This window comes from Lepidochelys kempii, chromosome 6 (genome assembly GCF_965140265.1).
Source record: "Lepidochelys kempii isolate rLepKem1 chromosome 6, rLepKem1.hap2, whole genome shotgun sequence".
In the NCBI taxonomy this organism is placed as follows: Eukaryota; Metazoa; Chordata; order Testudines; family Cheloniidae; genus Lepidochelys; species Lepidochelys kempii.
In genome coordinates, this window is record NC_133261.1 from 48,231,140 (window position 1) to 48,257,326 (window position 26,187).

The 26,187-nt window shown below is 44.1% G+C and overlaps 1 protein-coding gene across 6 annotated transcripts in view; it reads right to left on the reverse strand.

The window, feature by feature from the left end:
* NELL1 (neural EGFL like 1) overlaps positions 1-26,187 on the reverse strand; it is a 430,169-nt gene that overhangs the window by 343,222 nt on the left and 60,760 nt on the right. For all 6 annotated transcript variants that reach the window (XM_073347842.1, XM_073347838.1, XM_073347837.1 and 3 more), the window contains exon 5: positions 3,514-3,610. In XM_073347842.1, the coding sequence (XP_073203943.1) occupies positions 3,514-3,610 (97 nt within the window). The remainder of the gene's footprint in view (positions 1-3,513; positions 3,611-26,187) is intronic.

Below are 26,187 nucleotides of genomic sequence, written 5' to 3' on the forward strand. Positions count from 1 at the left end.
GAAAACTTCTCATTTCTTCAAAAGGGGCAGAAGGAGAAGGAGCAAAATAAATAGTAAATTACACCATTAAAATTCTAATATATTTGGAATAACTATGATTAGGCTAAAGCTCATACCCAAATCTTTCACATACAAATACTACCACAGCTACACCACACATACAAAAAATGCTAAATTCTTTTTTACTGCTCTTATTTCCCTGAAGATCTCTGTTTACGATGAGGAAAATAGTTATATATTTTATGCGTTAAAACATTGAAACAAATTGCTATGAAAAGGGAAGGGAGATCCTACTGAGCGTGAAAATATATGGATGGAGATACGTACGGTTTATAAATTCCAAGCTTTTGCAAGGGGTAACCAAAACAAACAAAATAACCCAAAGACTCCTGAAACTCACAAGCAGGATTTTAAAAATGCAACCAATTACACATTTCTGCCCTGCAGACAGTTAGTAAAATATTCAAGCAAACATAGCAAAGAAAGGCACTTGTCGACTTTCATTATGATCAATAAAAACTGGAAGCTCATTAGCATATCATTAGCTACCCTGCTGTTTCCAAAGTGTCAATGCATAGAAATATTAATTTACAAATGTACAGTATCCCAGAGTTTTTAGACTCTGGCTGTCTGCATAAAAAGAATTAAAGATGGGTGAATCCAATATAATTTACTTTTTTCTATGCAGCTCTAAACATATGTTTACCATCTGTGGAATTATGGGAAGCAGCTGAGGTAAGAAACAACAGCTGTAGAATAAAATCATGCCGTCAATTTCACTTCACAGTGACAGTTCAGCTGTTACAACAAGAAATGAAGTCCAGGTAAGGTGCAATTCTTGGACCTTAACTTAAATATAAAAGCAAAAAAGCGATGGAGGTAGTGCATGCATGCACATATGCATACACACACACACATAAAAGAGTTAGAGTTGCCACACCAATTACACTATTTAAGCAAACTGCATTTGATATTTTGTTTGGCTCGCTGAAAAAAAATCTATGAAGTTGAGAGAGGGGGTGTTCTTCAAAAACTAGTAACTGCAACATACATTTAAATAATGAGTGCTTCAAAAGGAAATTGAACTGATGGTCAACCATCCTGATAATGGAAAGCCATGCCAGTCTCAAGATGATGTAGATAAGCATATCACTATCCTATGGACTATTTTATCAAATGGATGCTGTTTTGATTTGAATGAATCCTTAGACTGTGTTCTGTTATCCAAGATACAAGGTACTTATTATCAGGAGTTTAGCTGTATATCACCCACCAACTGACTAAACTCCACGCTCTTTAATCAGGTTTCAGAGTGGTAGCCGTGTTAGTCTGTATCAGCAAAAAGAACAAGGAGTACTTGTGGCACCTTAGAGGCTAACAAATTTATTTGGGCATAACATTTTCTGGGCTAAAACCCACTTCATCGGATACATGTAGTGGAAAATACAGTAGGAAGATATATATACACACAGAGAACATTAAAAAATTGGTGTTGCCATACCAACTATAATGAGACTAATCAATTAAAGTGGGCTACAGCAGGAGAAAAAAAAACTTTTGTAGTGATAATCAGGATGGCTCATTTCCAACAGTTGACAAGAAAGTGTGAGTAACAGTAGGGGAAAATTAGCATGGGGAAATAGTTTTTACTTTGTGTAATGACCCATCCACTCCCAGTCTTTATTCAAGCCTAATTTAATGGTGCCCAGTTGGCAAATTAATTCCAATTCTGCAGTTTCTCGTTGAAGTCTGTTTTTGAAATATTTTTGTTGGAGTATTGTGACTTTTAGGTCTGTAATTGAATGACCAGGGAGGTTGAAGTGTTCTCTGACTGGTTTTTGAATGTTATAATTCTTGATGTATGATTTGTGCCATGGATCCACTGGACACAAAATTAGATGTGACAGTTGGCCAGCTTTAGCTATAACTTTGCTTATGAAGCAGAGTATTAATTTTTAAGTTTTACAACAACTCAGCCTGGACCATAATCCCAGCAAGGCTTGCCAGGGAATAAAGGGAACAGAAGCGAGAAACAAAAAGGGAAATAGGGTTCCCGGGTCTTAGGGCATTTGCCTCCAAGACAACATTAATTGCACCTTCCCTGTGCATTTTTTGGTCTCCATCCCTATATTGGTGTAGTCCATGAGGATGGTTTGAGGTGTCTCACCACCAGAAATGGACTACCAGGCCAGGCCAGCGAGCAGGCATGCTCTCTGTCAGCTACATCAGTGAGGATGACCCACATACTTATTGTCAGTTACCAAAGGAAAATTTTGGAGGGGGAGTTTCAATATCTTCACTCTCCTATGCAAGGAGCATCTCCAACATTCATTTCCAGATCCACTTACTTGTGCATCCCAAAAGCCAGACCTAAGCGCCCTGAACCATTTTCAACTGGTTGTCAGCTTTCCAGGATCCGTGTGTTTGTTATAGGTGAATGGCAGGTAGACCAGTATCTGTCACTATTCAAATATGAGAACATAGTATGCAATGTGCATGGACCTATGGCGGGAGATAGTATAGTATCGCTCCTTACTACCAGCAATTCAAGCTCTGGGTCGCTGACACCTTCAAAGCCATGAAGCACAAACTCATAGACTCATAGATATTCAGGTCAGAAGGGACCATTATGATCATCTAGTCTGACCTCCTGCACAATTGCAGGCCACAGAATCTCACCCACCCATGCCTGCAATAAACCTCTCGCCTATGTCTGAGCTATTGAAGTCCTCAAATCATGGTTTAAAGACTTCAAGGTGCAGAGAATCCTCCAGCAAGTGACATGTGCCCCATGCTACAGAGGAAGGTGATATAGATATATAGTTCATGGATCAAATCCACTGCCCAGAAAATCAGAACTAGTTGATCACCGGTAAGGGATCCCTCTCACATGTACAAAAGAGGTCAAAATGAGGGGAAGTTCACTAAGGAAAGAAGTTAATTCTCCTAGGCCTTTCAGCAGGGCACATGTGCACAATTGCAAATACCTGCACAATTGTGAATAGTGTCAGGCCTATAGAGGGCTTTTACCTGATGGAAGTCAAATGGGACCTAAACTGTGAAGGATGAAAATTATGGAGTCCATCAATAACAGTGTGAGGCTAATCTAGATGTAATAGAGAAGAAGCCCAGCTGCCACTGGTCTATGAATATTAGGAGATGCATCACTTGGTCACCCGGACCATGATAAAAATTATTTTGAAGGTTTTTAAGATAGTTTCAGGAACCCACACAAGAGTCACTATGTTCCACAATCTCATTTCACTCATGGGTGATCCAGGACAATACACTGCAGGAGGATGAGGTATACCCCCTAAGGCACACTGGAATACAATTGGAGTTGAGAGCACAGTCCACACCTTGCAGAATCAGACCCTTTTGTGACAAGTTGGACTGGTTCCTCAGACACCTACAATCCCTACTATAAGTCCTATTAAGGGGGTGGAGGGTTGGGTGTGCAAGGTAATAAAGCTTTGGTTAGTGTCCTACATTTGCTACCGTGTATCTGCTTACCTTAAAAAAACCATGTTTCCTGTTCCGCTGTCCCAGCCATAAACTGCTTCCTGGCATTAGATTCATTTCTGGAGGATCTATGACACGTTCATAAATCCTGTGGAGGGAAATGTCATTAGTTGGAACAAGTCTTTTTTTTTACCCCCTCTGAAAAAGTCTAATTAAAAAAAAAATCCATGAAAAAAGAAATAATATAAAGTTTGGCTTAAAAAAGTCTATGATTAAACACCCAGATACAGTACCAATTAATTTTTTTTTGCTAAAGTGCAATGAATAATAATAATCCTTGACAGTTTATATAACACCTTTTATTCAGGCTCTCAAAACACTTTAAAATAGTGAGTAAAATATTATCACCATTTTACAACATGGAAAAAACTCAAGCATGGAGAGGTTAAGTGCCAGCAGCAGAGCCAGGAATTCAACAGAAGACTCTGGACTCCCCTTCCCTTTGCTTTGCTTTGCCTGCTAGCTCGAGTGCCACTCTTATACAGCCAGGAGGCACAGACCCTCTGCCTTATATCAGAACAAGTGTGGTACTATAGGGAGGCTAAGAAAGACGATGAAATATACTTCCACTACGCAAACTCATATTGTTCCATAATCATACCAGCAAGCCAGTCAATTGAATAGGCTCTGAACATGTCAAGTTCCTTCACTCGTAATGTATCTGTATGTTTAATAGGAAATGGATTAGGGTTTTTTTTTTCCTTCCTCTCTCCCACCTTAGCATTATAGCTGTAGCTGCTTTAAAATGAATGTGAGCAGTTTCCAATATAAAATACAAGTCAATCAACAACTCACTACACAGTTATCCTTCAATTTACACTTTCACTAATTTTCGAATCTGTTCAAGCTCAGGCTCAACTAATGTCATCATTGATTTTTATTTTCTGAGCTCCAAAATGATCTGAGTTTTGAAGAACTTTAGCAAAAGCACTGCTGAATTTAAATATCAAAAAGTCAATACTTTTGATGCCCAGAAGTCAAAAATGCCCAAAAATAAAGACACATAATCCTCCCACATTTGTTTACCCTGAGAAGGAGAAGAAAACCATTTGCCAGAATAATGGGCGAATAATCTATCTAAAAAGCCACAGAAAGGGAATAAAAAAACTTTATATTTTTCAGAAATAAGAAAATAGTTACACTGAAACTCCACAACTTAAGAACACAAGCAGAGAGTTCAAAAGAGTTCTTCAAATAATTCCGTGAGTTAATTGCTTAAGTTTATGGTAATTACAATCAACCCTAATTCATCACATTTCTTAACATGCTGCAGTACAAAAGAGGCATTCAAAGTTAGAGTCAAAGCTCTGAGATATTTTTGTTTCTGCTAGGTAATTACCTATCTTATCTGTAAAATTCTCATGCTGAGCTATTTTACTTGTTTGGACAGCAAGTAAAACAAGGTGGTAGTCTTCTAAACCATGTTTTGGGAATTATGGGAATTTTGCATGTATTATCTCTATCAATATTTTAAAATGTAAGCATCTCCTTTCTGCTATAAACACATGCAAAATTAAACATCTACTCAAATGCAAAACTGCTTTAAAAGGCTGAACAAGGTACAGTAATTGACATGCTCCTTGAGAAAGCTAGTCAGTGAATTACACAATTACATTAGGCATTTCTCTTTAGATATATAGCACATCTTTATTCATGACTTGGGTTAATAACATCCTCTCTAGAAAGTGTCTAGTCTTTGAAAAATACTAGTCAATATTCCACAAAGAACTCCATTTTCTGTTAGCAGACAAAGCCCCAATATTTTAAACAAAGCAATATGGTGGCTTCTACAACACTACTTAGGAGAGCATATTGGATTTTTATTTACCTGGCCAAGTAACATGCTCTAAAGGGACTCCATGATATCTGCCTTCAATTACAGAAGAAGAATTACATTGCTTCAATGTAAAGCATACAAAGCGACCTGTATTATACTATAGGTCAATAACAGGCTATAAGGAAGACAAATGAGACACAGGTCAAAGTGGTTTATCTTTGGCTTTCCTGAGGATAGAACAAAGGTTTTTGTCCTTTATGGGAGAAAGCTACGATGACCTATCTTCCAGTGTCCTTTCAGAAGGTCCCATTCATATGGTATATATGCTCTGTGACAATGGACTCTTCATTTTTCTCTGTGCATTGTTCTATTCGAATTGCATTTCTGGACCATCTAGCGTCTCCCTCAGGCAACCACTCAGATTAAAAATAAAGGGCTTTGTGCCTACTTCCATGTAGCTTTTGATGTCTAGGAAGATCTTCGTGTGTGTAGGCTGCATGGCAGATATGAAATATATTTTCTCTAGATCTGCCCATTAAATCTATTTATAATTAATGTGCAGGTGTCAACTGTAGAAATTGATCAGTGTGGGCTTAATTTTTACAGAAAGAGTGTTCGGATGCTATCTTATTCACGGATTATGTGAATAAACCTTATCACATATTGCTTAAATCAACGAAACATGAAAAGGCTACTGCAAAGCAGCACACAGCCTATCACTACAACAAAATATAGGCTATATTCTTGGCAAATTAAAAAGATTAAAACTCACATCTGCATTCCTAAAGAAACAGACTATAGCAGACCATGAGGAATATCATACTGCGTACAACACACTGTCAACATGTAAGAATTAAATCTAAGACTAAAACAGCATACAGCCAAAACAAAATAATAATAATGCAAAGCTCCACACGTAGAAAAAACTAGATGCCTTTGATGACAGGATATTCACATGAACAAAAACTAAAACTTGTATCAAAAAGAAGCTTTTGTATCAATGAATAAGAAGGAATTGACTGTTCATAATAATATTGTGCACTACTATGGCACTCAATCTGAGGATTTAATGAAGTTAAACCAAAGGACTTTACAAATATTAATGAATGAAGCCTCACAACCCTGTAGATCCCCAGCGAACGGCAGCACAGCAAGGCTAAATGACTTGCCGCGTACATCAGATCTTCTGCCTCCCAGTTTCAGGCCTTAATAACGAGAACACTGCCAGAGTTCTGTAGCACTACCAGCCCTGGTCTACACTAGGACTTTAGGTCGAATTTAGCAGCGTTAAATCGATGTAAACCTGCACCCGTCCACACGATGAAGCCCTTTATTTCGACTTAAAGGGCTCTTAAAAATCGATTTCCTTACTCCACCCTTGACAAGTGGATTAGTGCTTAAATCGGCATTGCCAGGTCGAATTTCGGGTACTGTGGACACAATTTGACGGTATTGGTCTCCGGGAGCTATCCCAGAGTGCTCCATTGTGACCGCTCTGGACAGTGCTCTCAACTCAGATGCACTGGCCAGGTAGACAGGAAAAGAACAGCGAACTTTTGACTCTCACTTCCTGTTTGGCCAGCGTGGCAAGCTGCAGGTGACCATGCAGGGCTCATCAGCAGAGGTGACCATGATGGAGTCCCAGAATCGCAAAAGAGCTCCAGCATGGACTGAACGGGAGGTATGGGATCTGATCGCTGTATGGGGAGAGGAATCCGTGCTATCACAACTCCGTTCCAGTTTTCGAAATGCCAAAACCTTTGTCAAAATCTCCAAGGGCATGAAGGACAGAGGCCATAACAGGGACCCGAAGCAGTGCCGCGTGAAACTTAAGGAGGTGAGGCAAGCCTACCAGAAAACCAGAGAGGCGAACGGCCGCTCCGGGTCAGAGCCCCAAACATGCCGCTTCTATGATGACCTGCATGCCATTTTAGGGGGGGGTCAGCCACATTACACCAGCCGTGTTGTTTGACTCCTTCAATGGAGATGGAGACAACACGGAAGCAGATTTTGGGGACGAAGAAGATGATAATGAGGAGGAGGAGGAAGTGGTGGTGCTGGTGGTGGTTGTAGATAGCTCACAGCAAGCAAGTGGAGAAACCACTTTTCCCAACAGCCAGGAACTGTTTCTCACCCTGGACCTGGAGCCAGTACCCCCCGAACCCACCCAAGGCTGCCTCCTGGAGCCGGCAGGTGGAGAAGGGACCTCCGGTGAGTGTACCTTTTAAAATACCATACATGGTTTAAAAGCAAGCATGTGAAAGGATTACTTTGCCCTGGCATTTGCGGCTCTCCTGGATGTACTCCCAAAGCCTTTGCAAAAGGTTTCTGGGGAGGGCAGCCTTATTGCGTCCTCCATGGTAGGACACTTTACCACTCCAGGCCAGCAACACGTACTCGGGAATCATTGTACAACAAAGCATTGCAGTGTATGTTTGCTGGCGTTCAAACAACATCCGTTCTTTATCTCTCTGTATTATCCTCAGGAGAGTGAGATTCATTCATGGTCACCTGGTTGAAATAGGGTGCTTTTCTTCAGGGGACACTCAAAGGAGCCCGTTCTTGCTGGGCTGTTTTCCTGTGGATGAACAGAAATGTTCCCCGCTGTTAGCCACAGGGAACGGGGAGGGTTGAGGGGGTAGCCACGCGGTGGGGGGAGGCAAAATGCGACCTTGTAACGAAAGCACATGTGCTATGTATGTAATGTTAACAGCAAGGTTTACCCTGAAAGAGTGTAGCCACTGTTTTATAAAATGTGTCTTTTTAAATACCGCTGTCCCTTTTTTTTTCTCCACCAGCTGCATGTGTTTCAATGATCACAGGATCTTCTCCTTCCCAGAGGATAGTGAAGATTAGAAAGAAAGAAAACACACTCGTGATGAAATGTTCTCTGAGCTCATACTGTCCTACCACACTGACAGAGCACAGACGAATGCGTGGAGGCAAGTAATATCAGAGTGCAGGAAAGCACAAAATGACCAGGAGGAGAGGTGGCAGGCTGAAGACAGGGCTGAAGCTCAAATGTAGCGGCAGCGTGATGAGAGGAGGCAGGATTCAATGCTGAGGCTGCTGGAGGATCAAACCAGTATGCTCCAGTGTATGGTTGAGCTGCAGCAAAGGCAGCTGGAGCACAGACTGCCACTACAGCCCCTGTGTAACCAACCGCCCTCCTCCCCAAGTTCCATAGCCTCCACACCCAGACACCCAAGAACGCGGTGGGGGGCCATCGGCCAACCAGCCACTCCACCATAAAGGATTGCCCAAAAAAAAGAAGGTTGCCATTCAATAAATTTTGAAGTTGTAAACTGTTAAAGTGCTGTGTGGCATTTTCCTTCCCTCCTCCACCACCCCTCCTGGGCTACCTTGGTAGTCATCCCCCTATTTGTGTGATGAATGAATAAAGAATGCATGAATGTGAAGCAACAATGACTTTATTGCCTCTGCAAGCTGTGATCGAAGGGAGGAGGGGAGGGTGGTTAGCTTGCAGGGAAGTAGAGTGAACCAAGGGGCGGGTGGTTTCATCAAGGAGAAACAAACAGAACTTTCACACCGTAGCCTGGCCAGTCATGAAACTGGTTTTCAAAGCTTCTCTGAAGCGTACCGCGCCCTCCTGTGCTCTTCTAACCACCCTGGTGTCTGGCTGCGCGTAACCAGCAGCCAGGCGATTTGCCTCAACCTCCCACCCCGCCAAAACGTCTTCCCCTTACTCTCACAGATATTGTGGAGCACACAGCAAACAGTAATAACAGTGGGAATATTGGTTTCGCTGAGGTCTAAGCGAGTCAGTAAACTGCGCCAGCGCGCCTTTAAACGTCCAAATGCACATTCTACCACCATTCTGCCCTTGCTCAGCCTGTAGTTGAACAGCTCCTGACTACTGTCCAGGCTGCCTGTGTACGGCTTCATGAGCCATGGCATTAAGGGGTAGGCTGAGTCCCCAAGGATACATATAGGCATTTCAACGTCCCCAACAGTTATTTTCTGGTCTGGGAATAAAGTCCCTTCCTGCAGCTTTTGAAACAGACCAGAGTTCCTGAAGATGCGAGCGTCATGTACTTTTCCCGGCCATCCCACGTTGATGTTGGTGAAACGTCCCTTGTGATCCACCAGAGCTTGCAGCACTATTGAAAAGTACCCCTTGCGGTTTATGTACTCGCAGGCTTGGTGCTCCGGTGCCAAGATAGGGTTATGGGTTCCGTCTATGGCCCCACCACCGTTAGGGAATCCCATTGCAGCAAAGCCATCCATGATGACCTGCACATTTCCCAGGGTCACTACCCTTGATATCAGCAGATCTTTGTTTGCCTGGGCTACTTGCATCACAGCAGCCCCCACAGTAGATTTGCCCACTCCAAACTGATTCCCAACTGACCAGTAGCTGTCTGGCATTGCAAGCTTCCACAGGGCTATCACCACTCGCTTCTCAACTGTGAGGGCTGCTCTCATCTTGGTATTCATGAGCTTCAGGGAAGGGGAAAGCAAGTCAAAGTTCCATGAAAGTGCCCTTACACATGCAAAAGTTTCACAGCTACTGGGAATCGTACCAGACCTGCAACACTATGTGGTCCCACCAGTCTGTGCTTGTTTCCCAAGCCCAGAATCGGCGTTCCACAGCATGGACCTGCCCCATTAGCACCATGATGCATGCATTGGCAGGGCCCATGCTTTCAGAGAAATCTGTGTCCATGTCCTGATCACTCACGCGACCGCGCTGACGTCGCCTCCTCGCCCGGTATCGCTTTGCCAGGTTCTGGTGCTGCATGTACTGCTGGATAACGTGTGTGGTGTTTAATGTGCTCCTAATTGCCAAAGTGAGCTGAGCGGCCTCCATGCTTGCCTTGGTATAGCGTCCGCAAAGAAAAAAGGCGCGTAACGATTGTCTGCCGTTGCTCTGACAGAGGGAGGGGCGACTGACTACATGGCTTACAGGGTTGGCTTACAGGGAATTAAAATCAACAAAGGGGGTGGCTTTACATCAAGGAGTATTTCAGGCAGGACTTCACGGAGGGTTCTAATAAGAAATGGTGCACCTAAGTAATTGTTCTTATTGGAACAAGCAGGTTGGTCTGGCCTCTGATTGATACAGGGCTAGATTTACCTCGCTGCACTTTCTCGGTGAGTGACTGCAGTGTGACCTATAGGAATGAGTCCCCTAGACAGGGGAGGGGGGGAAGCAAATGAGTACAAAACAAATCTGGTCTATTTCTTGTTTTGATCCACTCCATCTATCTTTTACATCTTTGGCTGGCAGCAGACGGTGCAGAAGGACTGCAAGCCATCCGCATCTCTTGCCTGCCTTGCAGAAGATGGTACAGTACGACTGCTAGCAATCCGTATCGCCTGCCTGCTCACCATAAGATGGTTCAATAGGACTGACTGCAGGACTAAAGAGAATGACCTGATCAAGTCATTCCAACTTTAGTCCCTGCGCCCATGTCTGTCCAGGCGCTCCTGGCTGACGTGGCCAGGAGCACCTCGGACCTGACGATGACGGCTACCAGTCGTACTGTACAGTCTGCTGCCACAAGGCAATGGGTTGATGCTGCTGTGTAGCAATGCAGTACCACGTCTGCCAGCACCCAGGAGACATACGGTGACTGTTACCTGAGCGGGCTCCATGCTTGCCGTGGTATGGCATCTGCACAGGTAACTCAGGAAAAAAGGCGCAAAACGATTGTCTGCCCTTGCTTTCACGGAGGGAGGGAGGGTGGGAACGGGGGCCTGACGATATGTACCCAGAACCACCCGCGACAATGTTTTAGCCCCATCAGGCATTGGGATCTCAACCCAGAATTCCAATGGGCAGCGGAGACTGCGAGACTGTGGGATAGCTACCCACAGTGCAATGCTCCGGAAGTCGACGCTTGCCTCGGTACTGTGGAAGCACTCCGCCGAGTGAATGCACTTAATGCACTTAGAGCATTTTCTGTGGGGACACACACACACTCGAATATATAAAACCGATTTCTAAAAAACCGACTTCTATAAATTCGACCTGATTTCGTAGTGTAGACATACCCCCAGAAACAGCAGACTTCATTGAGACGAAGCCCCCCACCCCACCCTTAAGGAGGTTATGAGTGGCATTTGCTAATGGGGGAAGCTCTGGAGGAGGACTTGGAGGCAAGGGGCTCTCAAGCCAATGCAAAGACACAGGGCAATATGCTGATGACCCCACGTCTCATGCAAATCCATCGAGATCTGTGCAGCTCTAAAATGACCTTCCATGCTTTTCGCTGTTGGGGCTAAGTATCCTACTTCTCAGGAGAGCAAACCCTGCTCCCCTCACGCACACCCTACCCCCGCACATGGATTTTCTGGTAGAAGGTGTGATCTGGTCATGAAACAGTGTGCTGCCCCCCAACTAGTGCCAAAAAAACCTTTACAAATTCCTTCAACGTCTCTCCCTTGTTCCACACTTTGGGTTTCCTCTTCCCCTTTGTGTGTTCTCCCACTCCACCATTGTTCTATTTTCTGTCTCCTGATTAAAGCATACAGTACCCATACAGAAAATATACCTACATTAGCTGTACATTCCAGTTCACCAAAGAAAAGTATGCAAATCAAAGAACATATTTTACAAGCAAGCATCTCAAATACAGTAGTCACCTGTATGAATAGCCACCATGACACAAGGAATAGAATAATGCAGAAAACTTTGCCTTTAAAATGATATATCAAGGGAATTATTGTATAACATGCATAAGACACCATAAGTACACACACACTTCCCATCATACATGAACACACTCCATAATAATCTATATTAAGTACGTAGCCTCCATTACCTCATTATATTTAATGTATATATCCTCCCAATATCCTGTGAGGTACGGAAGTACTTTTATCACCATTTTACAGATGGGGAACTGACTCTGAGGGTATGTCTGCACTGCAGTGTATGCCCAGGCTCAAACTCAAGCCCAAGTCCCCCTTCTGTCTATACACACATCTATCGGACTCAGGCCAGCAAGCCCTCTGGACCTGAGCCCTTGGACCCATAAAGGGGTCAGTTTAAGCCAGAGTCCCAGTGTTAAAAGGAACTGTCTGATTCAAGTACAGCTGCTCAGCTTTTAATTCTTCCATTTTATTACGGATTGCTGAGCTCCAGAGTGAACCACCTCCTGCCTTAGCTTTGGCTACCTACAGGAAGACTTTGGCCAAGCACACGGCTATGCGGTCACAGGACCAGTCAGATTCTGGTAAATCTGTGGTGCAAGGTGAGCAACATGTTCAACTTCAGTAAGAGAATCAGAAATGTACCAAGAAATGTATCACATGTAGCAAGAAACAGCAGATAAGTTGACAGTGTGGGGGATTCAGTGGACCGGTGCCAGTGAAGAGAGCAGAACAAGCGGCTCAAGAGTGACTACCAGAAAGCCAGGGATGAAAACTGCACCCCTGGGAACTCTCGGTCATCCTGCCTCTTTTAGGAGGACTTTGACCGGGTACTGTGTGCTACGCCAAGCTCCAAGCACAGATAGTTGAACTAGCACTCAGCATTTTTTTTTTTTACACTAGCTACTCACACATTCTTACAAAGACGTACTGGGGTGTTCAAAATAAGAACCAGATGTTGCCTTCCCTTTTAGTACACCACACTGGAGAACTCACCCATGCCACAGCATTATGAGCCAGCTGTAAACAAACTGTACAGGGGTGAGGGGAAACGTAGAGCCTGGATGACAAAAATCAATGCCTGAAATACAACAGGGGGTTGTGCGCAGTCCAGTGTGCCAGGATACCTGTTTATGCAGTTCTTTGAGAGTTCATATTATCATGGTTTTTTGTATGTAGACCACTGGTAGATGTAGTCAGAGCAGGCTATTTCATAAGCTGTAGGGAGTCAGTAATCCATGTGGACAGTAGCACAGCATCCTGTTGATTCTCCCATGAATTTATCAGGGTGCTGATAAGCTGCAAAATTCTTCCATAGTAGGAACTCCGGATAGGTAGTCACATTTTGGGGAAGGACATATTTTCCAGGCCCTCCTTTATAGGACACCTGCCCATTCCACTCGTGGATGTGTTGCTCAGTTCCCACTTGAAAACCTCTGACATGCATGCGTGGCTTGCTACTGGTAGCTTGGAATAGAATCTCTCTTTGCTATTCAGGAACCTTCAGGATTATTAGGTCCTCCAGAATTCCTGAAAGAACTGAGACACATTAGGTAGTCAACCATAGCAACCTCTCCTCCCCTGCCTACAATGGTCTACAATTTTTAAACATACTGCACGTGTACATTTCAACTTACTATTGTGTGTATTCTTTTCACTCCAATTAACTCTGTTGGGTCCAAGAAGCTTCTCGGAATTGAAGCATTCCTCTCCTCTAAAACTATACTGAAGCCGAATTTTACGAAGTATCGGGTTTTTTACCTTAAGATTCCACAGGCACCTTTTTCTGAGGATGCTCCGAACATTTTTTTGAAGTACTGAGACAATAAATGTACTGTTTGATGTCTGCTTTCAGGCCCTTTCACATCAGCACCCCAGCCAGAGTCCAGCAGGTTCCTGGGATTTTGAACTGTTATGGACTGGTCAAAGATGAAGCATTTCCATGATGAACTTATGGTAGACCTCCTGGACAGGGCCAACAAGCAGGTACACTATGAAAGGGAAAAGGGTTCATAGCAAGTGGAAAGGCACAGGCAGGCAGTAGAGCACCAGGAGAGAACTGCAGCATGTAAGGAGAGACTTGCAGCACAGTTTCTGGGAGTAGGAATATTGGTTGAGGGAGGAAGACACAGCTCAGCAGAAAGACCTGTTTGAGAGGCTGCTTGTGCTAATGAACACAGAACACCTCTGAATTCACAAAGATTGTGAAGTGCACAGCAAGGTATAATAATGCAGACAGCATTGATGACAATGGAATCCAAATGGTTCTGTAAACAGTGCCAACAGGATTTCAATCTGCCAAATGCACATGTAATCCACCCTTCTACACCCAATAACCTCCTTTCACCAGATCAGGATATGGTTTCATAAACCAAGGCAAAAGGGGGTAGAATAATAACAGGGGTAGTTACTTGATTTATGACAAATGTTATTTGGTGGCAATAGTGGCCTGTCCTGTCCATGAAGGTAGACACCCCACTGGTGGAAAACATTGTCACCATGAACTTTTGCAGAGCAGGCCAAGCAGGACAAGTTCTTCAAATGGTGACTTTTACATGTCGATGGCTCCAGTTGCTGGGAATGTACAGACCCAAACATTTCTTGGCAGGATGTGACAACTTCCTGTCAATTGCCGCGAGATGGACAATGAAGTTTTCCCACAATGAATCACAAACAAAGGGCTAGAGCAGATGGAGCTGGAGAAGAGGCTAGGAAACCTGCGAGATGCTGGTTTGACTCAGGTCTGCATAATGCAGTGTAGACATCAGAGCGTGTGTGTGAGACCAAGGTCCAGAAATTCTAAACCTAAAGTCAATATTCAGTGTGGACACTCAAGCTCAGGCTTACAAACACTCAGCCTGCAGGATCCCACTGACCCCAGAGCTTACACTGCAGGGTAGACATAACATAAGTGACTCACCTATGGCACCCAGGGAGTCTGTGGCAGAGCAGGGATTCAAACCTAACTGCCCTAACCACTAGAGTATCCTTCCTTTCTAACAAATATGATAGTTTCCTCCTGCAATGGAGATTTCTCATATACAACATGAGGCAATAATAAGCTAAAGCCAGCAAGTCCTAGGGAGAAAAAAACCACACAAAAAAGTATTTTGGGGAATTCCAAATTACATAGTTGCACCAGAAACACTGCTTTGTTCATATTAATGGCAGCATTTGCAAGCAAACATGGATTAACCAAGAGTTGTGATTAGTAGGACTGATAAATGGGTTATACTGTAAATCCTATATGGTAATACTTCAATTTGAAAACCCGCAAATCATTTAACTTATTTTGAATCTAAAATACTTGACATTATTAAACATAAGCAGCATTACTAAACATTCCAGCATTGCTCTTAAAACAGTACATCCATGCTTGATATGAACTAGGTTTATCTGATTCCTGAGGTTTCTTTACTGTTAACTTTAATAAGAACAAACCAACTTTAGCTTGTGTTTTGCTTTGTCTAAAGTTGCGAGCTGAATGACCCTTATGTCCCAATCCCTAGTTTCCTCAAAGAGGCACTCGGATCCTACTATACTCCTGGGCTGGAGATAATTGGGCCCACCAGGTGTGCCTGACAGGGAGAGTCTGATGAAGCTGTACGTTTCTCTAGAGCGTCCTAGTATCTGACGCTACAGTGAATCGTCAAAAAAAAAAAAAAAAAAGAGTTCTCCATCTCCCAGCTTGATCCTAAAGCTTGCCACCCCATTACAAGCAGGTTCCCCTGTAAACATACTTTTAGCTTACCTTGCTTGCATCTATCTGTATCTTTAGATTCTTTACATGTGCTGGTGATTGCTTAGGTCACATTCCTTTAACAGCATAGCCAATATTTTCAAAGTGTCCTCTTTGTTTGGGTGCCTCAATGTTTGTTTCAACCTGACACACCAATTGGGGTCTGATTTTCAGAGGTGCTGAGCACCCACAATTTAGCTGGAGTTTCAGGTACTCAGCCCTTCTGAAAGTCATGCCCTAGGCTCCTAACATAGACCACCCAAAAATCAAACTTAGAAAGTTTGGCCTGTTTATTTTGTGCATCCCAAAGCGTGAAGAAAGTGCTGATTATAGCAGGTCATTAAATAAGTCTCTAGCTGTAAGACTGCAATATTGGCATTTGTCTTTCAGTTCCTTTGAAAGGATTAAGAACTGCTTTTGGAAAGGGATCCCAGGTTGTCTCTACAGGCTTCTATTTCTACTAGTCTACATTCTTCCCAATAAAAATGTGCCAATACCTATGTGATTGTTTTTTAATAGTGTTTACAGATAGGATGCATTATTTGACGTGTCTTCAGTTTTGTAACAAGTTTAACTGAATTATTCATCTAGATTTCAGCTCTCTGTTTCTGACAAAAATAATCTTCTTGTGAGAAATTCTGATTTTTCATGCTTTCTCCTCTGTCATACTATAGGAGTTCACAATCACTGAATAAGACGAAAGCAATTTAGATAAAATTCAGGTTTGGTAGGAAGACTGTTGCTATTAAATTTGGAACATACAATAGCCAACTGTTGAATCAAAAAGTTATTGTTCGGCTCTGGAGGGGAATAAGGGGAGGTGTCATATAATAGCATTTGTGCTAAATAAAGTAGAAAATGCTTGCTCAGGTTTAAAGTTCTTTTCAAGCTCAAATTTAATCATTTAAACTATAATGGTACATTTCTGATAAACCATTTCACTGATTTTCTTATTACGATCATCAAGATAAGCTTCCCTACTTATCAGTTTAATTATCCTTTCCCTTGCTGATCTCCCACGCTACAAAAATTGAAAAATAAAAAGTGCATCCAAAAACGTTTCTTTAAACAACCTCTTTCAACCACAGAGGAAGTTAGGCTTTTTATAGTGAATTGAAAGTTAAGAATGAGACATAAAACAAAATTGGGGTGTTTAGAAAAGAACAGTAGAGTAGTGTTTCTTTTGACAAATAACACACGTGCACAGGGCTAAACCCAAAGAGATGCTAACATGTCCAGTTTGACCTGTCTTTTTTAAAATGTTCACTTGCAAATTATTCTCATTTAAACCTAAATAACAACAAATATTTCAAATGTAAGCAACTAAGCTGACATTTAGAAGGTCTGTAAATGGGTTCACTCACTGCAGGAGCACCTCTCTGTGGCCAAGCCTGGCACAGTGGCTGTCTCTCTGTTTGGTGCCCCTGCTAACAGTCACTCCTTTGCTGCGGTGCTCTCCCTTTCCACAACTTGGCCCCCTCCGGCCAGATCGCACTTTGTTACCCCAGAAAGGGTGGACTAGAGTCCAACAAACCTATAGTTTAATGACCTTCCTTCTGTCTCTGTGCTCCCTGGCCCTTACACCCCAACCTCAGAGGGTTTCACCCCAACTTCCTTGGTGGCTGGTAGGGGAAAACTAGCCCCTCACTCTACTGTGGGTTCCAGCCCTGAGACCCCTACCTACCCAGCCAAGGTCTACTCCCTCAGACTCCTTGCTGCTTCCATGGACCTCTTCCATTCCCCAGAGATTGACTACACATTCTCCCCCTGCAGCCCCTTTCTGCTTTAAAAAAAACCAAACAAACAACGAACAACCTCACCGCTTCCTAGCTTTATAATACCACCTATCCCTTCCCCAGCTAGGCTTCATTATCATTTACAGCTGACTTTCTCTCCCTGGCTGATGGGGCCAGGTATGTAAACTGGCCTTTCAGGCCCATGTTAACCCCTTCATGGCCTACATGGGGTACATGCCCCATCACAACCTCTAACAAAGCTATGGATGACTCTTTTATCCTTGCTTTTTTGTTTAAACTACAAATGACAACTGACATAATATCCACAAGAAAAATTGACTCTGCTTGCTCTTTTAGGGGCAGCATAATTAGTGTAGGACTTTGAAGTGAGGGGAGCATTACTGCAGCAAGAACCAACAGGAGATTGTGTAAAACAATCCTAGAAAAGCCACTGGGTTATTATGGATGCCCAGAAGAGGAGAGGATCTGTTAAAGCATACAGTGACTGCAATATGGAGGGTAAACATCCGTATTAATAGTAGCACCTACCTCTTATATAGGACATTTAATCAATTGATCTCAAAGGGCTTTATAAAGGAGGTCAAAATCATTATCCCCATTCTACAGATGGGGAAACAGACAGAGAGAGATTAAGTGACTTGTCCAAGGTGACTTGGGCTAGTCAGTGCCAGAATAGAATGAATAGGACCCTGGTCTTCTGAGTCCACTAAGCCACACTGCTTCCCCATCTTCATACAAACAAGTAGAGCATTCACAAAAGTAAAGGGTCCCAGTGTAATGACTAGAATCAGATACACTGTGGGAAAGTACACAGGGCAAAATATGCTAAGTGCCCTGATTTTCAGAAGAGCTGAACTCCCATTTAAGTCAAATATGAATTTAGTTGCCTAACTTTAAGCATCTACATTTGAAAATTTCAGCCATATGGCTGAAGTTTCTCTCCCCCAGTTCCAGAAACACACCTCAGTCTTTACCAGCAACACTTCTGCTATTGCAGTCTTTGACCTCTCTCATGAGCAGACACTACTAATAGTCTGAATGTAGTAACATGTAGCAGTGGTTTTTATGATGCATGCAAACATACACCAAGGAGTAGGAGACAACTACCAAACCCTGTTTCATTTGTGACCTAAAACCAGTCTAGAACTCATAGCTCCAAAGGAAAAAAAACAGTTTGTAAATTAAAGCCCTGAGCCATAGCCCACTGGAAGTCAATGCCTAAAACTCCCCTTTTCACATAAATGAGCTCTGGATCAGGTGCCAAACAATACCACCTAAATGCCTCTGCTACATATTACTAGCAGGAGAACTATCAATATTGTGATCTTTCTCAGTAACTGCATAGAAGTTCAATCTCTAGAATACGTCTCAGATGCCAAACATCATAAATCTAAGAATGAATGACTAGAAAAGGAAATCCTGGAAAGTGAAGGAGGAAATGAATATGATGGGTCCTTCAAAGGGGGAAGAAAGAAGAAAATCCAAAAAATAAAGCAAAAGAGAAATCTTTAGGCAGAAGGGGATCGGGATGGGCGATAAATAAAAACTATACAAGTGTCTTAGCCCTGGTCTACACTAGGGCTTTAGGTCAACTTTAGCAGCGTTAAATCGATGTAAACCTGCACCTGTCCACACGATGAAGCCCTTTATTTCAACTTAAAGGGCTCTTAAAATCGATTTCTTTACTCCACCCTTGACAAGTGGATTAGTGCTTAAATCGGCCTTGCCGGGTCGAATTTGGGGTACTGTGGACACAATTCGACGGTATTGGCCTCCGGGAGCTATCCCAGAGTGCTCCATTGTGACCGCTCTGGACAGCACTCTCAACTCAGGTGCACTGGCCAGGTAGACAGGAAAAGAACCGCAAACTTTTTAATCTCACTTCCTGTTTGGCCAGCGTGGCAAGCTGCAGGTGACCATGCAGGGCTCATCAGCAGAGGTGACCATGATGGAGTCCCAGAATCACAAAAGAGCTCCAGCATGGACTGAACGGGAGGTACGGGATCTGATCGCTGTATGGGGAGAGGAATCCGTGCTATCACAACTCTGTTCCAGTTTTCGAAATGCCAAAACCTTTGTCAAAATCTCCAAGGGCATGAAGGACAGAGGCCATAACAGGGACCCGAAGCAGTGCTGCGTGAAACTTAAGGAGGTGAGGCAAGCCTACCAGAAAACCAGAGAGGCGAACGGCCGTTCCGGGTCAGAGGCCCAAACATGCCACTTCTATGATGAGCTGCATGCCATTTTAGGGGGGGTCAGCCACCACTACCCCAGCCATGTTGTTTGACTCCTTCAATGGAGATGGAGGCAACACGGAAGCAGGTTTTGGGGACGAAGAACATGATAATGATGATGATGAGGTTGTAGATAGCTCACAGCAAGCAAGTGGAGAAACCACTTTTCCCGACAGCCAGGAACTGTTTCTCACCCTGGACCTGGAGCCAGTACCCCCCGAACCCACCCAAGGCTGCCTCCTGGAGCCGGCAGGTGGAGAAGGGACCTCCGGTGAGTGTACCTTTTAAAATACCATACATGGTTTAAAAGCAAGCATGTGAAAGGATTACTTTGCCCTGGCATTCGCGGCTCTCCTGGATGTACTCCCAAAGCCTTTGCAAAAGGTTTCTGGGGAGGGCAGCCTTATTGCGTCCTCCATGGTAGGACACATTACCACTCCAGGCCAGTAACACGTACTCGGGAATCATTGTACAACAAAGCATTGCAGTGTATGTTTGCTGGCGTTCAAACAACATCCGTTCTTTATCTCTCTGTATTATCCTCAGGAGAGTGAGATATCATTCATGGTCACCTGGTTGAAATAGGGTGCTTTTCTTCAGGGGACACTCAAAGGAGCCCGTTCTTGCTGGGCTGCTTACTTGTGGCTGAACAGAAATGTTCCCCGCTGTTAGCCACAGGGAACGGGGAGGGTTGAGGGGGTAGCCACGCGGTGGGGGGAGGCAAAATGCGACCTTGTAACGAAAGCACATGTGCTATGTATGTAATGTTAACAGCAAGGTTTACCCTGAAAGAGTGTAGCCACTGTTTTATAAAATGTGTCTTTTTAAATACCGCTGTCCCTTTTTTTTTCCTCCACCAGCTGCATGTGTTTCAAGGATCACAGGATCTTCTCCTTCCCAGAGGATAGTGAAGATCAGAAAGAAAAAAAACGCACTCGTGATGAAATGTTCTCTGAGCTCATGCTGTCCTCCCACACTGACAGAGCACAGACGAATGCGTGGAGGCAAGTAATATCAGAGTTCAGGAAAGCACAAAATGACCAGGAGGAGAGGTGGCGGGCTGAAGCTCAAATGTGGCGGCAGCGTGATGAGAGGAGGCAGGATTCAATGCTGAGGCTGCTGGAGGATCAAACCAGTATGCTCCAGTGTATGGTTGAGCTGCAGCAAAGGCAGCTGGAGCACAGACTGCCACTACAGCCCCTGTGTAACCAACCGCCCTCCTCCCCAAGTTCCATAGCCTCCACACCCAGACACCCAAGAACGCGGTGGGGGTGCCATCGGCCAACCAGCCACTCCACCACAGAGGATTGCCCAAAAAAAGAAGGCTGCCATTCAATAAATTTTGAAGTTGTAAACTGTTAAAGTGCTGTGTGGCATTTTCCTTCCCTCCTCCACCACCCCTCCTGGGCTACCTTGGTAGTCATCCCCCTATTTGTGTGATGAATGAATAAAGAATGCATGAATGTGAAGCAACAATGACTTTATTGCCTCTGCAAGCTGTGATCGAAGGGAGGAGGGGAGGGTGGTTAGCTTGCAGGGAAGTAGAGTGAACCAAGGGGCGGGTGGTTTCATCAAGGAGAAACAAACAGAACTTTCACACCGTAGCCTGGCCAGTCATGAAACTGGTTTTCAAAGCTTCTCTGATGCGTACCGCGCCCTCCTGTGCTCTTCTAACCGCCCTGGTGTCTGGCTGCGCGTAACCAGCAGCCAGGCGATTTGCCTCAACCTCCCACCCCGCCATAAATGTCTCCCCCTTACTCTCACAGATATTGTGGAGCACACAGCAAACAGTAATAACAGTGGGAATATTGGTTTCGCTGAGGTCTAAGCGAGTCAGTAAACTGCGCCAGTGCGCCTTTAAACGTCCAAATGCACATTCTACCACCATTCTGCCCTTGCTCAGCCTGTAGTTGAACAGCTCCTGACTACTGTCCAGGCTGCCTGTGTACGGCTTCATGAGCCATGGCATTAAGGGGTAGGCTGGGTCCCCAAGGATACATATAGGCATTTCAACGTCCCCAACAGTTATTTTCTGGTCTGGGAATAAAGTCCCTTCCTGCAGCTTTTGAAACAGACCAGAGTTCCTGAAGAAGTAATGGTCTCAAGTTGCAGTGGGGGAGGTTTAGGTTGGATATTGGGAAAAAAACTTTTTCACTAGGAGGGTGGTGAAACACTGGAACGCGTTGCCTACGGAGGTGGTGGAATCTCCTTCCTTAGAAGTTTTTAAGGTCAGGGTTGACAAAGCCCTGGCTGGGATGATTTAATTGGGGATGGGTCCTGCTTTTGAGCAGGGGGTTGGACTAGATGACCTCCTGAGGTCCCTTCCAACCCTGATATTCTATGATTCTATAAGATGCAAGCAGCATGTATCTTTCCCGGCCATCCCACGTTGATGTTGGTGAAACGTCCCTTGTGATCCACCAGAGCTTGCAGCACTATTGAAAAGTACCCCTTGCGGTTTATGTACTCGCAGGCTTGGTGCTCCGGTGCCAAGATAGGGATATGGGTTCCGTCTATGGCCCCACCACCGTTAGGGAATCCCATTGCAGCAAAGCCATCCACGATGACCTGCACATTTCCCAGGGTCACTACCCTTGATATCAGCAGATCTTTGATTGCGTGAGCTACTTGCATCACAGCAGCCCCCACAATAGATTTGCCCACTCCAAACTGATTCCCAACTGACCGGTAGCTGTCTGGCGTTGCAAGCTTTCACAGGGCTATCACCACTCGCTTCTCAACTGTGAGGGCTGCTCTCATCTTGGTATTCATGCGCTTCAGGGAAGGGGAAAGCAAGTCACAAAGTTCTATGAAAGTGCCCTTACACATGCAAAAGTTTCGCAGCTACTGGGAATCGTACCAGACCTGCAACACTATGCGGTCCCACCAGTCTGTGCTTGTTTCCCAAGCCCAGAATGGGCATTCCACAGCATGAACCTGCCCTATTAGCACCATGATGCATGCATTGGCAGGGCCCATGCTTTCAGAGAAATCTGTGTCCATGTCCTGATCACTCACGTGACCGCGCTGACGTCGCCTCCTCGCCCGGTATCGCTTTGCCAGGTTCTGGTGCTGCATGTACTGCTGGATAATGCGTGTGGTGTTTAATGTGCTCCTAATTGCCAAAATGAGCTGAGCAGCCTCCATGCTTGCCTTGGTATGGAGTCCGCAAAGAAAAAAGGCGCAGAACGATTGTCTGCCGTTGCTCTGACGGAGGGAGGGGCGACTGACTACATGGCTTACAGGGTTGGCTTACAGGGAATTAAAATCAACAAAGGGGGTGGCTTTACATCAAGGAGTATTTCAGGCAGGATTTCACAGAGGGTTCCAATAAGAAATGGTGCACCTAACTTATTGTTCTTATTGGAACAATGAGGTTAGTCTGGCCTCTGATTGATACATGCCTAGATTTACCTCGCTGCACTTTCTCAGTGAGTGACTGCAGTGTGACCTAGAGGAATGAGTTCCCTAGACGGGGGAGGGGGGGGAAGCAAATGAGTACAAAACAAATCTGGTCTATTTCTTGTTTTGATCCACTCCATCTATCTTTTACATCTTTGGCTGGCAGCAGACGGTGCAGAAGGACTGCAAGCCATCCGCATCTCTTGCCTGCCTAGCAGAAGATGGTACAGTACAACTGATAGCAATCCGTATTGCCTGCCTACTCACCATGAGACGGTTCAATAGGACTGACTGCAGGACTAAAGAGAATGACCTGATCAAGTCATTCCAACTTTAGTCCCTGCGCCCATGTCTGTCCAGGCGCTCCTGGCCGACGTGGCCAGGAGCACCTCGGACATGACGATGACGGCTATCAGTCATATTGCACCGTCTGCTACCAGAAGGCAATGGGTTGATGCTGCTGTGTAGCAATGCAGTACCATGTCTGCCAGCACCCAGGAGACATACTGTGACGGTTACCTGAGCGGGCTCCATGCTTGCCGTGGTATGGCATCTGCACAGGTAACTCAGGAAAAAAGGCGCAAAACGATAGTTTGCCCTGGCTTTCACGGAGGGAGGGAGGGAACGGGGGCCTGACGATATGTACCCAGAACCACCCGCGACAATCTTTTAGCCCCATCAGGCATTGGGATCTCAACCCAGAATTCCAATGAGCAGCGGAGACTGCGGGAACTGTGGGATAGCCACCCACAGTGCAACACTCCGGAAGTCGACGCTTGCCTCGGTACTGTGGAAGCACTCCGCCGAGTTAATGCACTTAAAGCATTTTCTGTGGGGACACACACACTCGAATATATAAAACCGATTTCTAAAAACCCGACTTCTATAAATTCGACCTGATTTCGTAGTGTAGACATATCCTATGAAACAAAAGACAGAATCCCATCCTATGACTCCGTAGTGGTGATCATGCTCGCTGATCCCACGTGACTGGGACATAGCACGGCTGGTGCACCAAAAATACCACTAGTTTAGAACAAAAATGTCAAAACATTGTTATATGGACATTTTACCACCATGACACAGAAAATCTAAGGACATTATTTCTGTTTTGCAACAAAGCACAGAAAAGTGAACCTTGGCAAACCTGAAACACCTTCCACAAGATAGGTATGCACCATCTGCAAAGCAGTAAATCCCCGCACAATGTAGCTGTGGCACACAGGAGATGTTTGCCTAATGACAGCTGCATTCTGTGTACCTGAAGGCATATCTTCAAAGCCTTACGTGTTTGCTCATAACAAGCATGAGTCAGAAAATACTGAGCCTGATTCTCCTCCTACTTTCTCCTGCGTAAACCAGAAAGTCAATGGGTTTACATATGGGTAAAAACAATGGGGGAGAAAGGAGGAGGAGGAGAAAGAGAACAAGAACTGGTGAAAGTGAGAATAACCAGCCTGCAAAACTGAGCTACACTGTTATGGAAAATAAATGTAAAATAAAAGAAAACCATAGGCCAGTCACTGTCAGATTCCCTGCTAAATATCTTAATTTTGCTTTCCAGCATCATCTGCCGAAGAGTTTATCACCTTGCAGAATATCCTGTCACAGGAGCATCTTATCAAGAGTATAATGTCATCACTAAATAATTTGCCCATAACCATAAAATAATCTTATCAATATTCCAGAGTCAATTTTTAACAAAGAGAAGGCAGGTACAAGATGAGGAGCTACAGGGTTGGCTTTTAAGTATTATGTATTTGCTCCCATGTTCCTATCACACATTCTTCTCATTCATTTTTTTAGATACTGTGCAATGACATGGCCGTCTCTCCAGAGACAAACCTGGTTTCTTCCATTAACCATTTCCTTTCTCTCATTCCACAGGCTTTGCTTACATTCTTAGCTTAACTCACTTGTGGTGAGGTGATATAATCCTCATCTCAGTTTTCCCATGATATTTTCATCCACCTTTTTTCTTTCCTGCAATGATGCATTCCCTGTGCACTTTCCATAATGACTAATTGGCCATGATTACAAGTGTATGAAATAAACGTTACATTAAATTTAGAACCAAAGTATTGGTTCTACTCTGTAAAACATGTGGTTTAGACCCTGAATAACTTACATAGCATCTTTCATGTAATAAAATCATAGAAATGCAAAACTGGAAAAGACCTTGATAGGTCATCTAGTCCAGTCCCCTGAACTGAGGCAGGACTAAGTACTAACAAACCACACCTGACAGGCATTTGTCTAACCTGTTATTAACAACGTCCAGTGACGAAAATTCCAGTGTCCCTCAGTAATTTGTTCCATAGCTTATCTACCCTTATAGTTTGGAAGTTTTTCCTACCGTCTAAACTAAATCTCCCTTGCTGCAATTTAAACCAATTACTTTTGCCTGTCCTCAGTGGTTAAGAACATTTATTTATTGATGCAATAACCTTGGAATTCAGATCACCCTGGATCTCACAGTGACCTGGATATGTGCGTGTTGAGAGAGATAATATGCAGATTGGGAGCAGAACACTTTCAAGGAAGGGCCCTCAGTTCGGGACCTTATTTATCTCTGGATCTGACAGACTTCAGGAGGTGAAAACCTGTCTATGGGAGTTTCTCCACTGACTTAACTGGAGCCAGGATTTCACTCCTGGGATATTGCAAGACATCTATTCATTCAGCCTATTCAGGTTGAGTGACTTGGCTGGTCAAAGTGGCATCTTTCTATATTTTGTTAACTTGATTTGTTACATGTGTTTTTAAATTCTTTTATTGTTTATATGCTGAAGGCACACTGTAAACATTGCAAAACAAAATAACTAACACATTTTTCCTCCGATTCCTCCCTCCATAACTGGTCTCAGATATGAAAACCATTCATAAAAATAGAAACGTAATTTTCTTTTGCTTTCATGCTCAGAATCAAGCCACTGCTCTTTCCTCCCCAACTAGCACAAAAGAACATTTGATTGGGAGTACCAAACCAGAGCATGGTCCATAAAGTCCAGGATCTTGCCTACAGTAGTGGCCAATACCTGATGCATCAGAAAAAAAAAATAGCAGCTTAATGCAACTATCCAATTGAGCAATGTGCCCATGGAGAAAAAATAAAAAAAACTTTGCTGAATCCTGCGA